Consider the following 18547-nt stretch of genomic DNA (forward strand, 5'->3'; position numbering starts at 1 on the left):
CAGACAGTAAGAGCAGAAAGTCCTCAGCTGTGTGCCAGTTGCTGTGCAGCAGCATGTGACACAGCAGGCAGTGCTGCTGCAGGTGTGAGCCTGCTTCTCCATACTTCAGTTTCCTGTAATTATTCCACCAGTGTGTGTGTGGGTTCTCTCTATTTCCACTCTTCCAAATGACATAAAACTTTTGGCTCTCAAAGGATTGTACTAAGGTTTCCTGTACATTGTGCAAACCCCAGAGAGCTGATCCCCATCATTTTCTCTAGTAGGGGTTTGGCCAAGGATGACTGGTTTCTTTTTAGCCCTTGTGCATGGATTTCCTTTCTGCAGAAACTGATGGGGAGGAGACTGGTGCTCAGTGGTGGAGCAGGCTAGGAGTGATGTATAGACCTAGATCCCAAATCTTGGAAACTTAGATAAATAGTCTGTTACTGTGACCATCTCACCATCTCTGATAATGCACATTCAGCAGAAGCATGTATCTGAAAGCTGCGCTTTGACAAATGCTGTCTTTCACTTTAAAATATAAAACTGTGATAATTGCATGAGTATAAACATACATCCCTATTCTTTTTATCAATGCTGCTAAGTCTTGTTGTCAATTGAGTAGCAATGGCTGCTGAGAACAATTTTTCCCTCTTTACTCTCATCTTTTCTTTTATGCTAGAGTCTATAGAGTTACTGTTAAACCTAGAAACTTGGAATAAATCTATACTTTAGAGCTACCACCAAATTTAATTTGTTTGTTGGGTTTTTTAAAAAAAATCCAGAACTTTCCTGGTGTTGTCCCATAAAAAAGGTCAACTGGTGGTTTAAAGGACAAGAAATGAGTTTGCATTGCCCCTGTGCAGTACCCCTAATTGGGTTCATTTACCTGTAAGGGAAGCATTGATCAAATGACATAGCTTAAAATATTGCCTCTTTTCATAAGCAGTGTCCTCCCAAGACTGCTTTCACTCTGCAAGCTTTTCTACAGGTGCTTTGAGTTAAAACTGTCCTTAATGAAGATAGAAATTGTTATATAACATAACTTATTGAAGGCTTTAGAGGATGTATGCCATACTGCTTATCAAACAAAATTTTCCACTGAGGTGCTGTCCACTGCTTTCTGTGTACTGTGTTTTCATGTGACATTGAAATATGGCAGCTGTTCTGGGACACTTTTCTGTACTTAGAGGTTGATTTAGCAGTATGACACAAACCTGGAAGACAAAAACCTCTTTGATGTTTTTAGTGCAGAACAATTGAAACCAAAGAAAGCAAAAAAGGGATTCTGAAAATGAGGAGCTGTGGGGAACTTGAATTTCACTAAAACAAACTGAATTTCACTAAAACTTGAATTTCACTAAAATAAATCTTCACATATTTCAGTCTGTGAGAATCAATCAAGATGCTTTTAGACATGTGTGAACTTGACTCTGTTGTGACTGTGCATGAGCCTTCTTCTTGTGTTGCCTTGAAGCAGAACCCAGTATTTGCCACCCTGCACTGTCCCATCCCCAAGCACCAGGTGCTTGATGTGCCATCTGCTGCTGCACAGTACACACCTGTCAGCAGGATGGCAGACATTAGAAAAAGTGTGCATGATGAACATTCCATCAGCATCTTCATAACTGTCTGAAGATGCATAGTTGGTTGTGTTCATTGATCCAAATAATTTGTTCTAAATGTTTTAAAGTAAATATATCAAATTAAGTTTGTCCTTTTTTTGCCTAATAAAAAAATTCTTGTAGAAAAGAAGCCTGTTGGTGACGCTTTAGTAGAGAAAGGGTTTGTAATGAAGATATTTCCAGCCAATTAAAAGAAGATATTTGATTAAATGTATCTTTCTTGCAGCATTTCTTTCAGATGCAGAATCATATTGTCAAAGTCCTTGTGTTTTACAGAAACAGAAATTTGAATTTTGTCTCTATAATGATACATTTACAATAATGGCATAATAAAAGTGAGCCTTTTTATTCTCATTTCAATAGTGTGTATTACTCTGTTGGCCCCTGTAGGGGAATAACATATGAATCTCCACAAAGAATATTTCATATCTGCCTTCATTTTACCAGAGGAAAAAATATCTGTTCTAGTGCTCTTAATGAAATCGAAAGTACTGCATATTATCAGAATTTTGAGCATGTTTCAGGCTGATCTAGGCACTCTCCAAAAATTCTCAGCATCCTTACATATGTTTTGTGCCCCTTGTACAACAGATCAAATACATTATTCAAAGCTAAGTGGCCTACATATAGCAAGCAATGCATTTGAATAGATTTCTTCCACTTCCAGTTGCAAAGCTGAAGGACATCTCTGTCTCACAGGAGCATGCAGTGAACCAAGTGGTTGTTTTTAAAAGCTGTTTTCCTTTACATGTGTGACAACCTAGAGGAGAAGGTCTTTGCCATTCAACTGTTTTTACTTACTGAGCACTATGCTGTTAAAAAAGCAGTGGTGAGAAAGCTGCATCAATTTTTGCACACATCTTTTTGCTTTAGGATATCAGCAGTGTGGTTGGGTTGTCACGGTCCCTGGATGAATTATTCAAGCTCTTGACATCAGAGGTTTCTGCTAGCGGATTGGCTGGTGCTGAGATAATAAAATCTTTCCACAGAAAAACAGTGGAGAAGGATGATGGCAGTGAGACCAGCAGAACTGCTGCTTCCAATACAGCTGGCTTGGTCTGGCTGTTGCCTCTCTGCAGGAGCATATAAGGATGTTTTTAAGGTTTGGCTTCTTATGAATCCTCAGATAAGAGATGGTGGAGGGATTTTTGTAAGAGGCTTGCATTTCCAGTGAGGGAAGAAAATTGGATCATTGTTGAAAAATTACTTCTGGCTGTATCCTAAGGAAACACTGAACAAGAGAGAGGGGTAGAAGCCACAGCAGCATCCACAGCAGCAGCAGCAGTGCCTATGGCTCACTGTAAAGGTGCTGGTGGCAGAAATGTGCTGTCATTGAATGTGCTTCCTGAATTCTTTCAGTGCCAGCAGGGTAAGTAGTGCGAATATGGAGCTGACAGTCCTTGTGAGTGGGGAGAGCATAAGGAGCTGTGTGACACACAGGTTTTGTGGGTATAAATAAGCAGTACCTGTGCAGAGAATTTATCAATGAAAATAACACAATTGCTTTCAGGTAAATTTTTAAAAGCATATTTACAATGGAATTTTAAAAATCAATGCACTGCTTGTGTTATGTTGAGACATAGATTTTACACTGGTAAAATCTGTTCCTTTTAAGCCTATACAAAATAAATGCTAGAACCAAGGAAACTTTATTTAGTAGTTCTAGTTGGGCTCATAAAGAATATATTGCTCACATAAATCCCCTTGAAGCAGGTTATTTAGAAGGGCTATTTCTGCTATTTGTTGGTATGACTGAAACTCTGTGTGTCTTCTGCTCATAATGTGTCTCTTTAGAAGCTGGAAGCTGGCTGTCTGATTTCCAGTTTTTTTCAGAAGGTTTTTTTTTAAATCACCAAGATGCACTGGAACTACAAATTATGGAATCATTTTACTCATTTCATTGATGAGAAGTTTAACTTCTGAAAACCTGGTTTATTTGTTTTAGCATGCCTTTTTGTATCAGGGTTGCTGAGGAGATTTTTGCATTACAGAGGCGTGAATTAAGGCAGAAATGGATTAATTCTGTGTATGCTTGATCTCTATCCCTACACTTATTCACACACAACCCAATGGAAGTGTGCAAGTATTTGCATGAAAGTTAATTTGGCTACCTATATATGTAATTGCAGAGCACAGCTGACATTTACTGTGTGTCAAAAGGAAAGCTTGCTCATGGTTAGGAACTGTGCAGTGACAAGTGTGTTTTTCAGAATGTAGAAACAATTGTCACATACAAAGTCAAGACGCCTCCCTGCAAAAAACAGTCAGTGTGGAATGAAGCATGATGCAGTATCTTAGTGATATTTTTCATTACTTGCCCATGACTGCAACAAGTAGATTCTGATTATGTAATAAATTAAAAAAATATGTAATCCTGCCTGCCCAATGATAGCAAAGGAAAGTATAGACTGCAGAATTATTTTCTTAGGCATAAAGTGTGATAATCTAGCATGTGATAATCTAGTAATAGATGCTGGTGAGTGTAGGTATCTTTTTTTTCCTCTTGTATTTCTTATATGTGAGATGGTATTTATATATAAAGGAAATATTCCTGGATTATAATGCACAGACATTTTTGGGAAGCTTGTATATGGCCACTGACCAACTGAAGATAACATTTTGACCTATGAATTTTGTGTGGTGATTTCTATCCCTATGTACCCTAATTGTGAAGCAGCATTACATGAGTGTAAATTAGGGAGTTTATTGCTAGGAATGCAACAAGCTTATTCCAGAACTTTAATGGGAGTTAAGGAATATTCCATTTTAATTTTACAGATTTGGACTAGGAAAAGTGCCGTTCAGTGCTGCACAAGTTACTAGAAAATGCAGGAGCTGAAATTAGGTATTCCATCTGTAGGTTTTGGGCTATGTGCATATTCTTATGAAAAGTAAATATCGAACAGCAATTGTATTTATTTGAATTTTCTGTTGGGAAATGAAGATGTTCATTCAGAACTGATGATGGTAATAACATGATTTGTTTTTCCATGAAATAGATGTTTCCTCCTATTTTTGAAAGAAAAAACTCTGTAGTAAATACTTGAATACCTCTGCTGTGAAATTATTCCATGTGTCAAAACTGATTGCCTACAAGAAAGGGGCAGGACTTTGTGTATTGGTTATAATGCTGTGATGCTCTTCCCTCCACTGCTGTGACCCTTGCTGCTGCAGCTGGAGAAGGAGCTGGAGGAGCTGATTTGGGAGCTATTTTTAGCTGTGCAGCTGGCAGCTGTCCCACAGGGATGATCTGACAGTCAGGGAAATGCACTATAAACCAGACAAGTGCTTCAAGACAGGACTAAGGGACCTAGTAAGTAGTGATGTAGAAACTGCCTGAACTAGCTAATGGCTCCTTCCTGGCAGGATCTCCCAGGGGAAAACTAAGTTTGATAATGCAATTTCAAATCTTTAATTCAACATTCTAAACATTTTCAAAAACATATGCTAAGAAGTATTTTTTTTCTAAGTCCCTAGCTAACTTTCTGCACAAAAGCTGCTTGGCTCTGAGAGATGTGGGTTCTACTTAAAAAAGTATAGAGAAGTTCTAGGTGCTCAGACCTTGGGTAAGTATAGTATGGATTTAGAACTCAAATTTATCATGACATTTAGATTTTAAATTGTGTCTTTCTGGTCATTAGCTTGTTAAGACCTGAACTTTGCTGTGAAACTCTTCAAATAGTCAGATATCAGAGCATTATTGTAATAAGTATTCCCTATGAGTATTTAGAGGCAAAATTTACTGTCTCAATAAAATAAAGAGTTATTTCTGGCAAGTGAAGAATACATTTATTGTCAGTAGGAAATTTTACTCTTCCACCATGTGAATCTGAAAGTATCCAGTGATGTCTAATCAAACTGATTTCCTTTTATTCTCAGATGAGCAAGAGTCTGTGCAGAAGCGGACTTTCACAAAATGGATCAATACTCATTTGGCAAAGGTAACACATGGCTTTGAAACTTATTTTTTTTAAAAAATCAAACCTTTTAATCTATGCTTATACAGCCCAGGAGTATAGAATATGCCAGATTTCTCTGAGCAGTATTTTGTGAAGTTAAAAAAGGATCGTCCTCATCTGCACACTATTGGAGATTAATCTCAATATGGTAGTGGTCAGCTGTACAACTGCAAGGGGTGTCCAGATGCAACCACCTAGCTTCTTTGGCCAGAACTGGAAGGTAGCACAGTACCTGGTATTTCAGCCAGAGGAAACATCTGAAACTGCTTTCTATGAAATGGAAATACTAGACTTATTGCACACAATATATTAGAATAAAACTTAAGTCTTATGTAGTTTGATCTGGTGACAGACATAAGTAGTGCTTCATGAATCCAGTGCTGAATTAATTATCTGATGCATTGTGAAATTTGTCATCAGACTATTGTTCCTTCTTCTTAACACAACTTAAAACTCCTGGTCTTGCCTTTAGAAGAGTAAAGACAGTGATTTACACACAGTTTAAAAGTATTAAGCTACAATTGGTACCAACCTTATCTGAAAACAAGCAGTGAGATTCAGTTTCGCATTCCTGGACTTTTCACACAACACAGCTCTAAACAAAGTTATCAATTAGTCCAATAAATTAAAAATTTAAACTCCAAGAGTGGCTTTTTGAAGTGTGCATTTTTAAGCCTGAAGATTAATGATCACTAAAAATTGAGTAAAGAATAGCTGTAACAGCACTGTTTTAACTTTTGTGTAAGGTAAAAATGCCCTCAAAAATGAGCTGAGCAAAGCAAGGAGCCCATATAATGCTGTATTATGTGATTTGATCTGATAAGACAATATGGTAGAGCAGCAATATTTATTTACATTGCTGCGGAACATAATGGAAGAACTTACTGTGAAATTAAGTACACTGGTATTGTAAAATTTAACTGCAAGAACAAAGTTACCTTCAGGACTTCTTGGCAATGGATTCTCACTGGAAATGAGGTCTGTCCCCATATTGTCTTTAAAATAATTTGAAAGAGTCCCCTATGTAGGAGAGAACTTAAGCACTCTGTTTACTTCAACTGAAATTAAAAGGCATTCAGTGTTTACTAAAGCATCAACTAAGGGCACTGTGAACAAATGTCAGAGGAGAAAAATAGCTCTTATTTCATGTTCATCTATTACTTAATTGTGTTGTGTCATTAATAATAATCTGATAATTATGGAAAAGTAGAACTATTAGGTAGGGTATCTATTGTTAGATATTATGAGCGTGTGTGTGCATGTCATGATAATTCCCTAGTCTACAGACTAATCCTTGGCAAGGGACAAAGTAGTGGTGGCAGCCACTAAGAGATCTTGCCATGGATGGGGATTACTGAATGCTTCCTGCTGTTCTAGTCCATTTGGGCCATGAGAGCTCAGATGAACCTTTTGACTTGCACGATCTAGGTGTGTAGTTCCTTAATGGGCCTGATACCATAAAGACTGATCAAACATGTCCAAACCAGGCAGTTATACGCCACAGCCCTGACTTTTAGCTACCTGAGGTACCTTCCAGTTACTTGTAGTAACTGATTTGTCTTCATTCACACTTCACCAGGAAAGCTGTGTCTGTGATACTTTTATGGACGGCTTTCAGCACATCTGCCTCACTGCCAAAGTCAGATCTTCTGGCTCTGCTTCCCATTCTCATGGTTATGCTGCCGAAGGGAAGCACTGTTTATAGAAATTAGACTCAGTTAAAGTGACCCATGCCATTCAAATTCTTCAGTGTTTAAAGCATAAGCTTTTAAAACTTTGTTAGTTATGTTTTTGGAAATATGTAAGTGGAGATATGTTTTCTGAGTTAATTACAACTGTAGGAAATCCAGGTGGGTCTCTGAAGTGTCCAGGACTCCCCTTGCACTCATGTTCTGACTTTTAACTCAAAATTTCAATATTAAGGCTATTTGAGTTATGTAAAGGGTTGTTATGGTTTCGATTGTTTGAAAAAAAATTGGAGATATGTAAGATCTCCATTGTCTGGAAGCCTTTGAAATGTGATATGGAAAAATCCTGGAAGGAGACCCACTTTTAGGCAGCACTGTCTGCATTCTGCTCTCATCTTTGACCCAATGTAAAGTGGAGCATCTACTAGTCTGGTACCTAGTGAGGAACACTGTGAAGTGCTGGCCTAAACTTAGAGCAGAGAAACAGCAATAGATGCTGAGCCAGGAGAAAAAGGGTAGAGAGGGGGAAGATGATTTGAATTTTGTCTTTGTGTCTCACAACTGATCCAGAAACACTGCGCCACATTTGACTCAGTATATGCATTCACTAAACTCATGTCAAATTGTCTCTCTGTCTCTTGGCTACTCTTGGAAAACTCTGTACTTCTTTCCTTTCATTGACATTTTTGATAATCTCATAAAATTATAAATTGAAAAAGGAATAGGAGGAAATAAGAGAAAACTGAAGACTATAATTAAGGTATCTGTTACTCTTAGCACCATGTCTATCTAAAGAAATGTTTCATCATAAATGAGTTTGAGGGGTTTTGAAAATAAGTACTGCATGAAATCTCAAAAATAGGAGAAATTAATGATTTCTATGCAAAGATTGATGAGGTTTTACTGTAGTGATTTGAAAGATGGTTTAGAGGTAGGAAAGGAAACTATTCAGGTAGAGTAGTCATCCTTACACTGTGTTGATTGAGTAGAGCAAAGGTGGATCTACGAAGGACTAGTTTCTTACATTGTGAGGAAAAATGATTTGAAAGAAATGGAAATACAGAAGTGATTTGATTATTTTAGGTAGAACCAAGACCAATTCATAGCTTGGGAACATGAAGCAGTATGTGATTATTTATCAGGGTTTGCTAAGAGCAAAAGTTTCTTCCCTGCTAATTTGAAAGCTCTTAGTGTATATTTTTCATTTAAAAAGTCATGCTCTAATTGAAACAAAAACTAATTCAGTAACTAAGGCTGTCAGTTACATTTAACCACTTATTTTTAGCTACTTAATGTTAGGAAAGGGTTTGAAAATATGGGTACAAATAAATACTAATGAGCAAAACAGATAAATTAAATGAGACTGTTGCTGAAATTTCTCCACTAAAAAGAGTTGTCAGGCACTGGAATTGGCTACCTATGAAAGTGATTGAGTCATCATCCCTGGAGGCGTTTAAAAGAGGTGCAGATGTGACACTTAGGACCATGGCTTAGTGGCGGACATGTCAGTGTTAGGTTAATGATTAGACTTGATTTTAAAGCAATTTTCCAGCCTAAATGGTTTTATGATTCTATTCACTGAATTTTATGAAAGGGAATAGGAGAAAGGTGTGAATTTTTTATTCTCTTTCACTCTTATGACAGAATGCTACATTTTTAAGATTGTTTTGCATTTCAGTGTTCTTTCACAAGCAGAGGACAAGTAAAGGACCTTGGCATCAGCTAATTATGGGACAACTCAAAAGATGGAGGTAAAACAGCCTTGGTGCAAGCTGTGCCCTCACCCAGAGGGGATGAACAGAGAGGAAAGGCCTGCAAGTGGGCTGACTAGCAGGTAGTGTGATGCAGCTTCATTTTGGGCAAGCTGTTAGCACAAGGCTGCATCTGTCCCTCTGCTGTCACCCTCAGCCCAGCTGTATCTGTTCTGTGATTCTGAGCAGTAATCTGGTGAGACTCATCAATTGGAAATGATGTTTTCTCTGCCAGCCACTTGTAGAAATTGAGTCATAATCTTTGAAATTAATGTGGTCTAATTTCTGGCCATCCTTTTGAATTTTTGTGCATCTGTGCAGTTCTACTAATGATAAATGCGATATGCATGTGTAACAGAACAAGACATTTTCTGATTCAATATAATTTATTAATATTTTTCTATGGATGTAGAACTGTCTTTCCTCATCTCAATCTCAGCTTCAAAGTATAGATGTAATTTGAGTATGCTTCTAATTATCTTTTGAAGCATCTTTTCAAAATCTAAATTTAAAATACAGAACAAATTTACACCAAATATTTCAAAAAGGAGACATTACTTGCATTCAGAACAGCAATTACTTAAATATTTTTTCGTTTCATTACCTAGGCCAATTTTTGAGGTAGGGGATTAGAGGAGTAAAGAGGATGAAAAATATATCACTTTCTTTAACAGCTCAGGCAGGTGCTTTTTATTGCCTTTCTCACCTTTCATGAAAGTTTGGGAGAATATTAGTTTCAAAGTTTGAGACACAGGCTGCAAATTGGTTTAACCCAATCAAACAACATTTTTGTTCCCAGGTGTAGAGATAATTTTAGTACTTGTACTCACCAAAGTAAACTCACTGATAGAGTGAACAACAAATACCTACTGAAAGAAATTGCTGTTAATTTTGTTTCTCTTAAGAGGATGCACACATATAAAAAACAAAAGCAGAGGATGGATATCAATTAAAAATAAAACTAAAACTGGATTAAAATTTTTAATTTTATGTATGCAGTATTTATATAATGCTGAATTAAACCTGGACATTAAGCCTCATGTTAAAGCTTTTGAAACTGCAAAATTATATCTTTCATAGCAAAGAAAGGAAGAAAAGGAAACAGGTATATCAAGACTGGGAGCTCTCACACACAGTGCTGTTCATGATATTAGCTGGTTCTTAAAATCTAAATGTAACTTGGTCTTTCATGAACCTCATCAGTTTTCATCATTTAACTGAGTCTGGACCTTTTGGTCTTTTTCAAGTGGGAAAACAGAGGCTCCCACTATCCTTGTCACTGACATAGAGAAAAAAAATAAACTACTGTCCACTTTGACTGTGTAATGAGGAAAATCTGACTGGTAGTTTCCTGCTTCAACAGTTACTATATGTTTTCAGCTAGTATTGCATATAACCTTTAATGTTAAACCATGAATGCTAAATTAATTTGTGCAATGATATTAATCATGCAAAACTTAGGACTGAGTGGCTCAGCTTCAGTAATTAGAAGAGTCACTAACAGCAAGGACTATGAAAACATTCTTATGGATTTAGGAAGTAAATTGTGCCAGAGAAGGGGTCCAGCTATTACAGAGTAATGGAAATTTCACATTGTCCTTGCTGTTCTCACATATATTTCCCTGGAGAGACAAATTCAGCAGTTACATAGAGTTGTTCCTGTTTGTGCATGTGGATAGATTTTCATGCACTTCTCCAGCAGCCTTTGAAAGATTATTTGAAAATTAATGTAACAAAAATAGTATTCAATGTCTGCATTTGCATTCATTATGATGCAGATGCTGTTATTTGTATAGTATGATTTTTTCATTAGAGAAGTTAAGTGCAGGGTGTGAGGAAAAGATTCCTGTAGAAAATATGCAAATGAGAAATTAAATGCAGGAAAAAGTCTTGCAATAAAAGAGTAAAGCTTCGCAAATATATGTTTGTTCCATATCTGAAGTTTGGATTTTACAAAACTTATTTTACTGCATACACAGAGGAATTTCTAGAGATTTCAGGTCTACTAAAAATCTTTTTTTGAGGCTTATCAGTCAATTTTTTTTTATATGCACCAGTATTCAGTTCTTTAGGTTATTCATAATATTTTCTGGAGACTACAGCAAATTAGACAAGTTTTAAGAGCGACAAGTTTATGCAAAGCATTTCTTCCACGGTTCCCACTTTATGATCAGTTCTAATACAGTTATTTAAATAAATACTTAATATGACAAAAATTTAGTTTATTAGCCTTGAAGATTCATTCTTATTTAAGTTATATTCCTCCTACAGATCACATGAATTTACTTGTTCTGAGTGTGATTCCTTCCTTGGGACATGACTGTTCCTAAATATCATTTTCACTATTAACTGCACTACTGTGATGGGATAAACAGCAATAAAGGAGTCTTTAGTAGAATTCATGCAATGCAATATGTAGCAGATCATTAATCTGCATTTGCAGATTCTTTCTTTCTTTGCATTTGATTCTTTGCATTTCTTTCTTGAAGAAACTTGCAAAAAAGCTTAATCGAGTACTGAGGCACCTGAAATCATAGTGTGGACCACCTTACATGTTGGTCAGATTTAATGTCTCATTATTCATTGAAGTATATTCTGACTTTTTGCCAATACATTTTGTTCAAAAATTTATAATTGAAGGCTTTTCTTTACTATTATAGGAGAATTCTTTGCAGAGGCTTTTCAACATTCAAAATAGAGTGTATTAGGATCATTGCAGCTGATTGCTAGGGCTATATCCTTAAGAGCAAAAATCCAAAATCTGAAGTACATTCAACATTTTAGAATTGCAAGAATTTAAGTCAGTTTTCTTTCCTTGCTTTTACTGATTTACAGTTAGTATTTTGGCAGTGCATTAAGGAACTAAGTGAAAAGTTGCTAAGTCTGAATCAATAAAAAAGTTTTCAATATATTCTAAGTGAATATAGCTTAAAAAAATCCCAAACCTTTCTTCTCTGGAGGTTAAGTAATCAGTGCTCATCTTTCACTTCATTCAACATCATATATGCAGCCTTGGAGTAGGTATTAACCCATTCCAACAGAAGATGTGTTAGTATCAGTGGAGGATCTGCTAGAAAACATTTGAGTAGCTTAAGCCATGCTGTGCAATGATCCATATATAATAAATAAGTACATGTGAACATTTCAGTATCAGCTAGTGTGTGTCTCAACACGGGGAATAAGGTTGATATCTATGCTTGTGTAAAAGAGGACTCTATTTTTCTATATATGCCACTAGAAATATAACTCGGTGACCGAAATAATAATAATCATCATCATCTAAATTACATGCTTATGTGCCCAAAGTAGAGTAGTTAAAAAAAGAAAGGTGATTTGTGAAACATGATGAGAGTGTAACCTCCTTGTAATTAGGTGTTAACAGTTTCAGGATAGTGTAAAGCATTATACTATATAGCGTATTACTGAGAACATTTCTGGCAGTGTACATAAATAATAAAAAACCCCCTAAATTTCCATTTTAGAGGGGTCTTATACAGGGCATCTTGTGACACAGGTATTGTATCTGCCTTCTGTTCCAGTTTTATTGGTGTAACGTCCATGGGGTGTGCTGCTGAACCCTGGCAGTGTTTGCAAATATGCCAGGGTTCCAGCAACAAAAAGTGTGTTTCAGCTTGCTGACTTGAAGGACAATTGTGATTCTCACACTTCAGAGCAGGAGTTCTTACCAACTTTGGTGCTTGATGGTTTCTTTTCAGCTTTTCATCTTATTCAGTACTGTCTCTACAGCTGTTTTTCCCCAAACCAATGTTTGATTCAAGTAGAAAGTACTGTAGATGTTAATTTGCGTGGGATGCTCTCACTGCCTTACCATAGTACCAAGCCTCAGTTGGGGTGTAAATCTAGTTTTTGTATCTTCTGTCAATACCACTGAATACTACCACTGTGGTGGTTCAGAGCAAGAGTTTGGCTTGGATAATCAGAGGTTTTAACTACAGAGTGAAGCTATACACTAGAGAAAACTGAAGTGCTTCCCAGACTTGCTTTGCAGATGAATTCCAGATGACTTTTGGCTTCATGTAGGGATGAGACAAACTCTGACCTCTACCTCTATTTGTGAGTAGGGATACCAAAGCACGCAGGTGAGAAGAGAGCTGTGTTATGCTCAAAAAGGTTGTCTATCAAGCACATTATGGGCACCAGAATCATGGGGTAAATCTCACTTCCCCTTCAATCTAAATTTATCTTAAATTGCCCTCTCTAAGAAACCCATCTCTCTTCATTGCTGTAGAGTTAATTTCAATAGACAAACCTCCCTACTGGGGCATTTGGATAGGTGGTTTTTTCAGGTCTTCACCTCCTGTTGGATTAGGATGGCAGCTGCTGTAATCCTCTTGTCTTTATGGATGAATTAGTTTAGCACATAATTCTTCAGTGTTTTGTCATGTGGTAATACTGATAAAACCAAAGCTGCTCCAAGCTTCAAACAGGAAATGATAACATAGAAGGTGAAGAAAATTAATTGCATTTGTATCAACTGCCTGTGATGCAAGACTGGGACAAATTAATATTCAGTGACCCACTTGGTTCATTGATTTCTTTGGTGTTATATTAAGGAAGAGCATGATCCCAGGAGCAACATTATCTATTACTTTGCTAGGAAATCAAAAAGAACTATGACTTAATACACCCTCATAATGAGTTGTAGTGCTACTTTATTTTATATACATGAAAATATAGGCTCTTCTATTAGTGTGAGTATTAGAGCATGTCAAATCTGAGATGAAGTCTACTTCCAGCAGAGTTCTTTTTTTTTTCACTTTATGCCAAAGTTATGTTTTATTGAAATAATATTTTATCCAAGCTGAGAACTTCTTTTTTTTTTTTTAATTTGGGGAGCTGGAATCTTTTTTCTTTCTCCTAATTTGTTACTGCAGTTTTGCCTTTTCAAAAGCAATGTTTCATTTATTAGATTCATCTTTTCGAATCTCTATTTCTACACAAAAATATAGATAGAAATAGGTAGAAAAATAGACAATTTGTTGTGCAAGCATTTCTTTTAACAAGTACCCCAAAAGTAAATTATTAAACCTAAAGTAGTTTCGAGAATTTTGTGTCATTGTAATTTTCGTGAATGAACAGGTATTACTATTATTATCATTATTTGTATTATTATCATCATCATAAGGTTTATGAATTCTCACAAGCTGATGGATGTTGGAGGGTGCCTATTTGTCAGCTAGACCAAGTTTAAACTTTTTGTTTCTGGGAGACATTTTGTGATCATTAAACTACTGACCAGCTGAGAGTCATAATTCCATAAACTGCTATGCATTTAAGAATACAGAGTTTTATTATGTGACCTTGTTGTTTAAAATTTCTAAAATATCATGTTTACATATTTTTGAGTGTTGTCATTGTTGTTCTTGTGTAGTAAACGCATTTGGTAAGCAATTTGTCTTAAGTAGGAGCTGAGACAGTGCTGACAGCACCCAAAGCCTGCAAGGCTGGAGGAGAGGAGAGAAAACACAGCAACTCACTGTAACAACTGTCAGCTGTGAGAAGTGGCAGCATCACTCAACCTGCTATGCTACTCTAGGGATTTTCCCTTCATACAGCTCCTCCTATTGCTTGGACTGAGAGAGTGAAATTTCTGTGAAATACTTAACACAAGGGAAAATAATCTGATGGATTGAAATGTAACTATAATAGTAGATCTGTAAATTGTGTGTATTTTGTAGAACCAGAGGCAGCTGTTGATTTTTTTCTCTGCTTGTTGCAGTGGGCAGGAGGGTTTTCCTTTCTGTCTTCAGTTGCAGAAATCCACAAAATTTTACAGTCCTGTGGTGGAAATGTTAAGTAAACAATGTGGTGGCAAAGCAGTGGTTAAAGGATATGTTGACATTAAAAATTATAAAATACAAAGAAGGGGACCAGCCACTCTCTTTGGGTTTCTGTTCAAGAGGACTGGAATTAGGATGCAATACTGGTGAGCCTTTATGATATCTGAAACCTTCTCCCTTTTCAGCGCAATCCTCCCATGCTGGTGAATGACCTGTTTGAGGATATCAAAGATGGGGTAATGCTAATTGCCCTTCTGGAGGTTCTTTCAGGGCAGAAGCTGGTAAGTTCTTCCTTCTACAGGAACAACTTCTTTTTACAAGATAGTTGCATAACTTCTGTGGGATACAATTGTCTAAGTTTCTATATTTCTCTACTGTAAAAAAACTTACTCCTTCATAGGAAAATAAGTTTTTCACTGAGTAAGTTATCTGATTACAAAGAATTACTACAGATTATTGCAGGCATGCTTGATTGTACACATTCTTTTATTAATTTTGCCATTTGGCTCATAAAAATTTCTTATTTGTATTAGTCTTTGCATTTCATCTGGGTTTTGCCGCTATGACACAATCAAGGTTTTAACTGCAAGTTACTTCTATGCATCTTGAACAAAAATGAGACTCTTCCTGTTAAATTTATGGCTTTGTCTCAAAAAAACCTCTAACAAGCTCCTCAGATTTCATGGGAGCTTATATCCATTTGCTTTGACAGTTGCTCTGCTACTGTAAAGAGTCCTAAATGATGCCAAATGGCTTTTTCACAGCCAAGTTATGTAAAGAGAGGATGGTGTGCACACAGCAAATAGGCTGTCTTTTGGGAGGCAAGCTAGTTTTGTGCACAGAGGAGAAAAATGAAAGGATTTTAGGCCAAGGGCTCTGACTTTCCCCAAACCAGCTCGCAGATCAGGTGGCAGCATCTGAAGAAGCAGTGCGGTCTGTTGTTCAGCTGGCTTCAGGCTCCTTCACGTACAGGCAGTTTGCTCTCCTTTTCATATTTCGCCTCTGTTTTGATTGCAGGTGAACCCCAAAATTAGGCAGTAAATCGAACTGCAAAAGTGATTTTAACTGCAAAAGTGATTTTACTGTGAAATGGGATAAAGCTGTACTTTGCAGTGTTTCTGCTCCGTTGAAATATATCCCTTTCAGTTTCTGTTAGTCTGAGACAGAAAGCCTCCCTCTTGTGGCAAACCAGAAGTAGTAAAATAGGAAAAAAATTTTAGTGATGGCACCTGTTGCAGTGAAATTCATTGGATTGTATCCTGCCTATATTAGTTAGGGAAAGACAAGAGATATTCCAAAATGAGAATAATGTCTGATGAACTTAAAGGTTATGTATACCAGCATATGATATCCTGTAGTAACTGCAAGAGGGATTCAGAATTTATAGTAGGCCTTTGTTAAAGCCCTTTGTTACATCATGAACAGGAGTTTAAATTACAATAGTTGCAAATTTGCATTACAGTATAAAATTCCGTGGGGAATTTAATTCTACTGTCCGATATTAGAACATATTAGCATATGTTCTTGATTGAATTTAATAACTCTGTCTTTTTTTAGCCTACATGTCTCAAGTTCAGTGAAATCCATTGTTTAATGGGAATTTAGCTGAGGTTTTAATTGCCAATAAGGTACTAGAGACATGGGATGAAAATTCTTAGCTAAAATGACTTCATTGAAGACTGATTTTAAAAATAGCAAACACTTTGACTTATACATTGCAGGCAAAAATATTTCATTGAGAGAATGTTGCCTTCTCTCAAATGCATATATATATATATATACACACATATATATAATATATGTGTGTGTTTGCATGTGCACAAAAATAGTAGTTATTTTACATTAGAAAAAAATTCTCTGATGTAATGATGTTTATGGACTGAAGTCAACAGTTTGCATCCTGAGATTAAGACATATGTAACTGTTTTATAATGGAATTATCACACTTACATCCCCTGTATCTGTCAGTCCTCCCTCTGATATATATGCAAAGGTACAATTCAGCAATTTCACTGTTCCAAGGAGCGTTTTTACATAGGCCTTGACAATAAATCTGAAAGTTCAGTTTTTGAAGCAAACAGGCATAAATCTGATTGAAGTATAATCTGTTCTTTCTCTTTAAGCCTTGTGAGCAGGGGCGTCAGCTGAAGCGAATTCACTGGGTTGCCAACATTGGCACAGCTCTAAAGTTTCTGGAAGGTAGACGGGTAGGTATGGTAGCACTTAGCCCTGGTTTTACTTTTTTTTCCCTTTGTCTCCATAAGGATATTATTTGTATCCATCCATCTGGTTTTATTCTCCAAAATTTGAGCTATGTGTGCAGTCTTCAGTTTCTACACAATATCTAAAAGCTGCTGTAGAGTAAAAATTATAAGGTCCAACACTCATATGTGGCAATGCATAGGGTGAGGCTTGTCTTTTTTGTTTTTTAAATGAATAATGGATCACCTTGGAGGATTTTCTTTTTTTAATTTTTTTTTTTTAATGTGCTTATTGGCTCCTCATGATCTCTACTTCCCTGTTGTTGTTCTCAGCAAAGAATGAACTTTAGCTCAGGAGAGACACTCATTTATAATTTAAAAAATAGATTTCTCGTCTTTACTTCCTTTTACATGCAAAAAATCTGTTCCCTGAAATTACAGATATGAAAATTTAGGGCAATATGCCCTCTTATTAGTTTATCAGGACTCCAGACTAATTCCTGGATTTATTCTGATACAGTCAATGCTATGGCTGTTTTAGGAAAGAAAAAATAATATTTTTTTAATTTAACAAAATATTTTAGCAAAAATTTAAAAACTAATTTTCCTATAGATATGAATATCATACAAAAGCAATGCATTTCTACCCTTTTTCCTGTCTTTGTGTACTGTAATGACTCAAATATGGATTTTTTTCATTGTATTGTAGGTATTTTGTCCCCTAATTTCTGCATTTTATTTCAGTGTTTGTCAATGCAGATGTTACACCTGATGAATTTTAAGTCTGCACAATGCTGTTCACTGGGATTTGTTGGATTTTGGCGATCTTTCCCTACCTTTGACTCTCTGACATCTAGACCTAATTACAGTTATGTTATATGGGAAACAATCTTAGCAGATGCCTGTAAAAATAAATTGGAAAGATTTTAAATTGAAAATGTATAACCAAAGCAAAGAAAAATATATTTCTGATGCAAAAGTCCACTTTAGCTCACAATCCACCTACCTGAGGAAGTATAGTTTGTTAATACAAAGCAGAAGGCAAGGCTGGGGCAAAGAGCAGAGCACCCACACTTCCTTAGTTTCCATGTCACTGAATAGTGGGTGACCCTTCTTGGATCCCACAAATATTATAGCAGTGCAGCTGGAAAACTGGCCCTGCCAAGGATCAGGAGAGATTGCCAGAGCTCTGTGTTTTTCCCTCTGGTATCTCAGGATTTTTGTCCAGACTCATCTTAGTAGTTGTGTTAATGTCCCAGATTTTCTTCTAGAGGGGGTTGGAAATTTGCAGGCTGTCAGCAAATCAGGGTGGCCAACAGCAGTGTTCCATAAGCTGAATCCAACATAAAGGATGCCTCTATCCAGCCTGTCAGCCTTCTCCTCCCAGAGGAGGTGAGGATACTGCTCAGACATCAAATGCCCCTTCAGCAGCTGAATGCCATCCCTGGGCTGTACTCAAAGGGCAACAAAGACAGGATCTCCTTCCTCTGTGGGCTCTCCCATAAATAAACCTTATTACATTTTTAATCAACTTCCTGTTTTT

General features: G+C 36.5%; 1 protein-coding gene across 1 annotated transcript in view; it reads left to right on the forward strand.

Annotated features, from left to right (window-relative positions):
• The window catches only part of SYNE1 (spectrin repeat containing nuclear envelope protein 1), a 288590-nt gene that overhangs the window by 43964 nt on the left and 226079 nt on the right, over nucleotides 1-18547 (forward strand). The window contains exons 3-5 of the mRNA XM_066546958.1: nucleotides 5484-5545; nucleotides 14989-15084; nucleotides 16927-17010. Of these exons, the coding sequence (XP_066403055.1) occupies nucleotides 5484-5545; nucleotides 14989-15084; nucleotides 16927-17010 (242 nt within the window). The remainder of the gene's footprint in view (nucleotides 1-5483; nucleotides 5546-14988; nucleotides 15085-16926; nucleotides 17011-18547) is intronic.

Source organism: Molothrus aeneus, chromosome 3 (genome assembly GCF_037042795.1).
Source record: "Molothrus aeneus isolate 106 chromosome 3, BPBGC_Maene_1.0, whole genome shotgun sequence".
Classification (NCBI taxonomy): Eukaryota; Metazoa; Chordata; class Aves; order Passeriformes; family Icteridae; genus Molothrus; species Molothrus aeneus.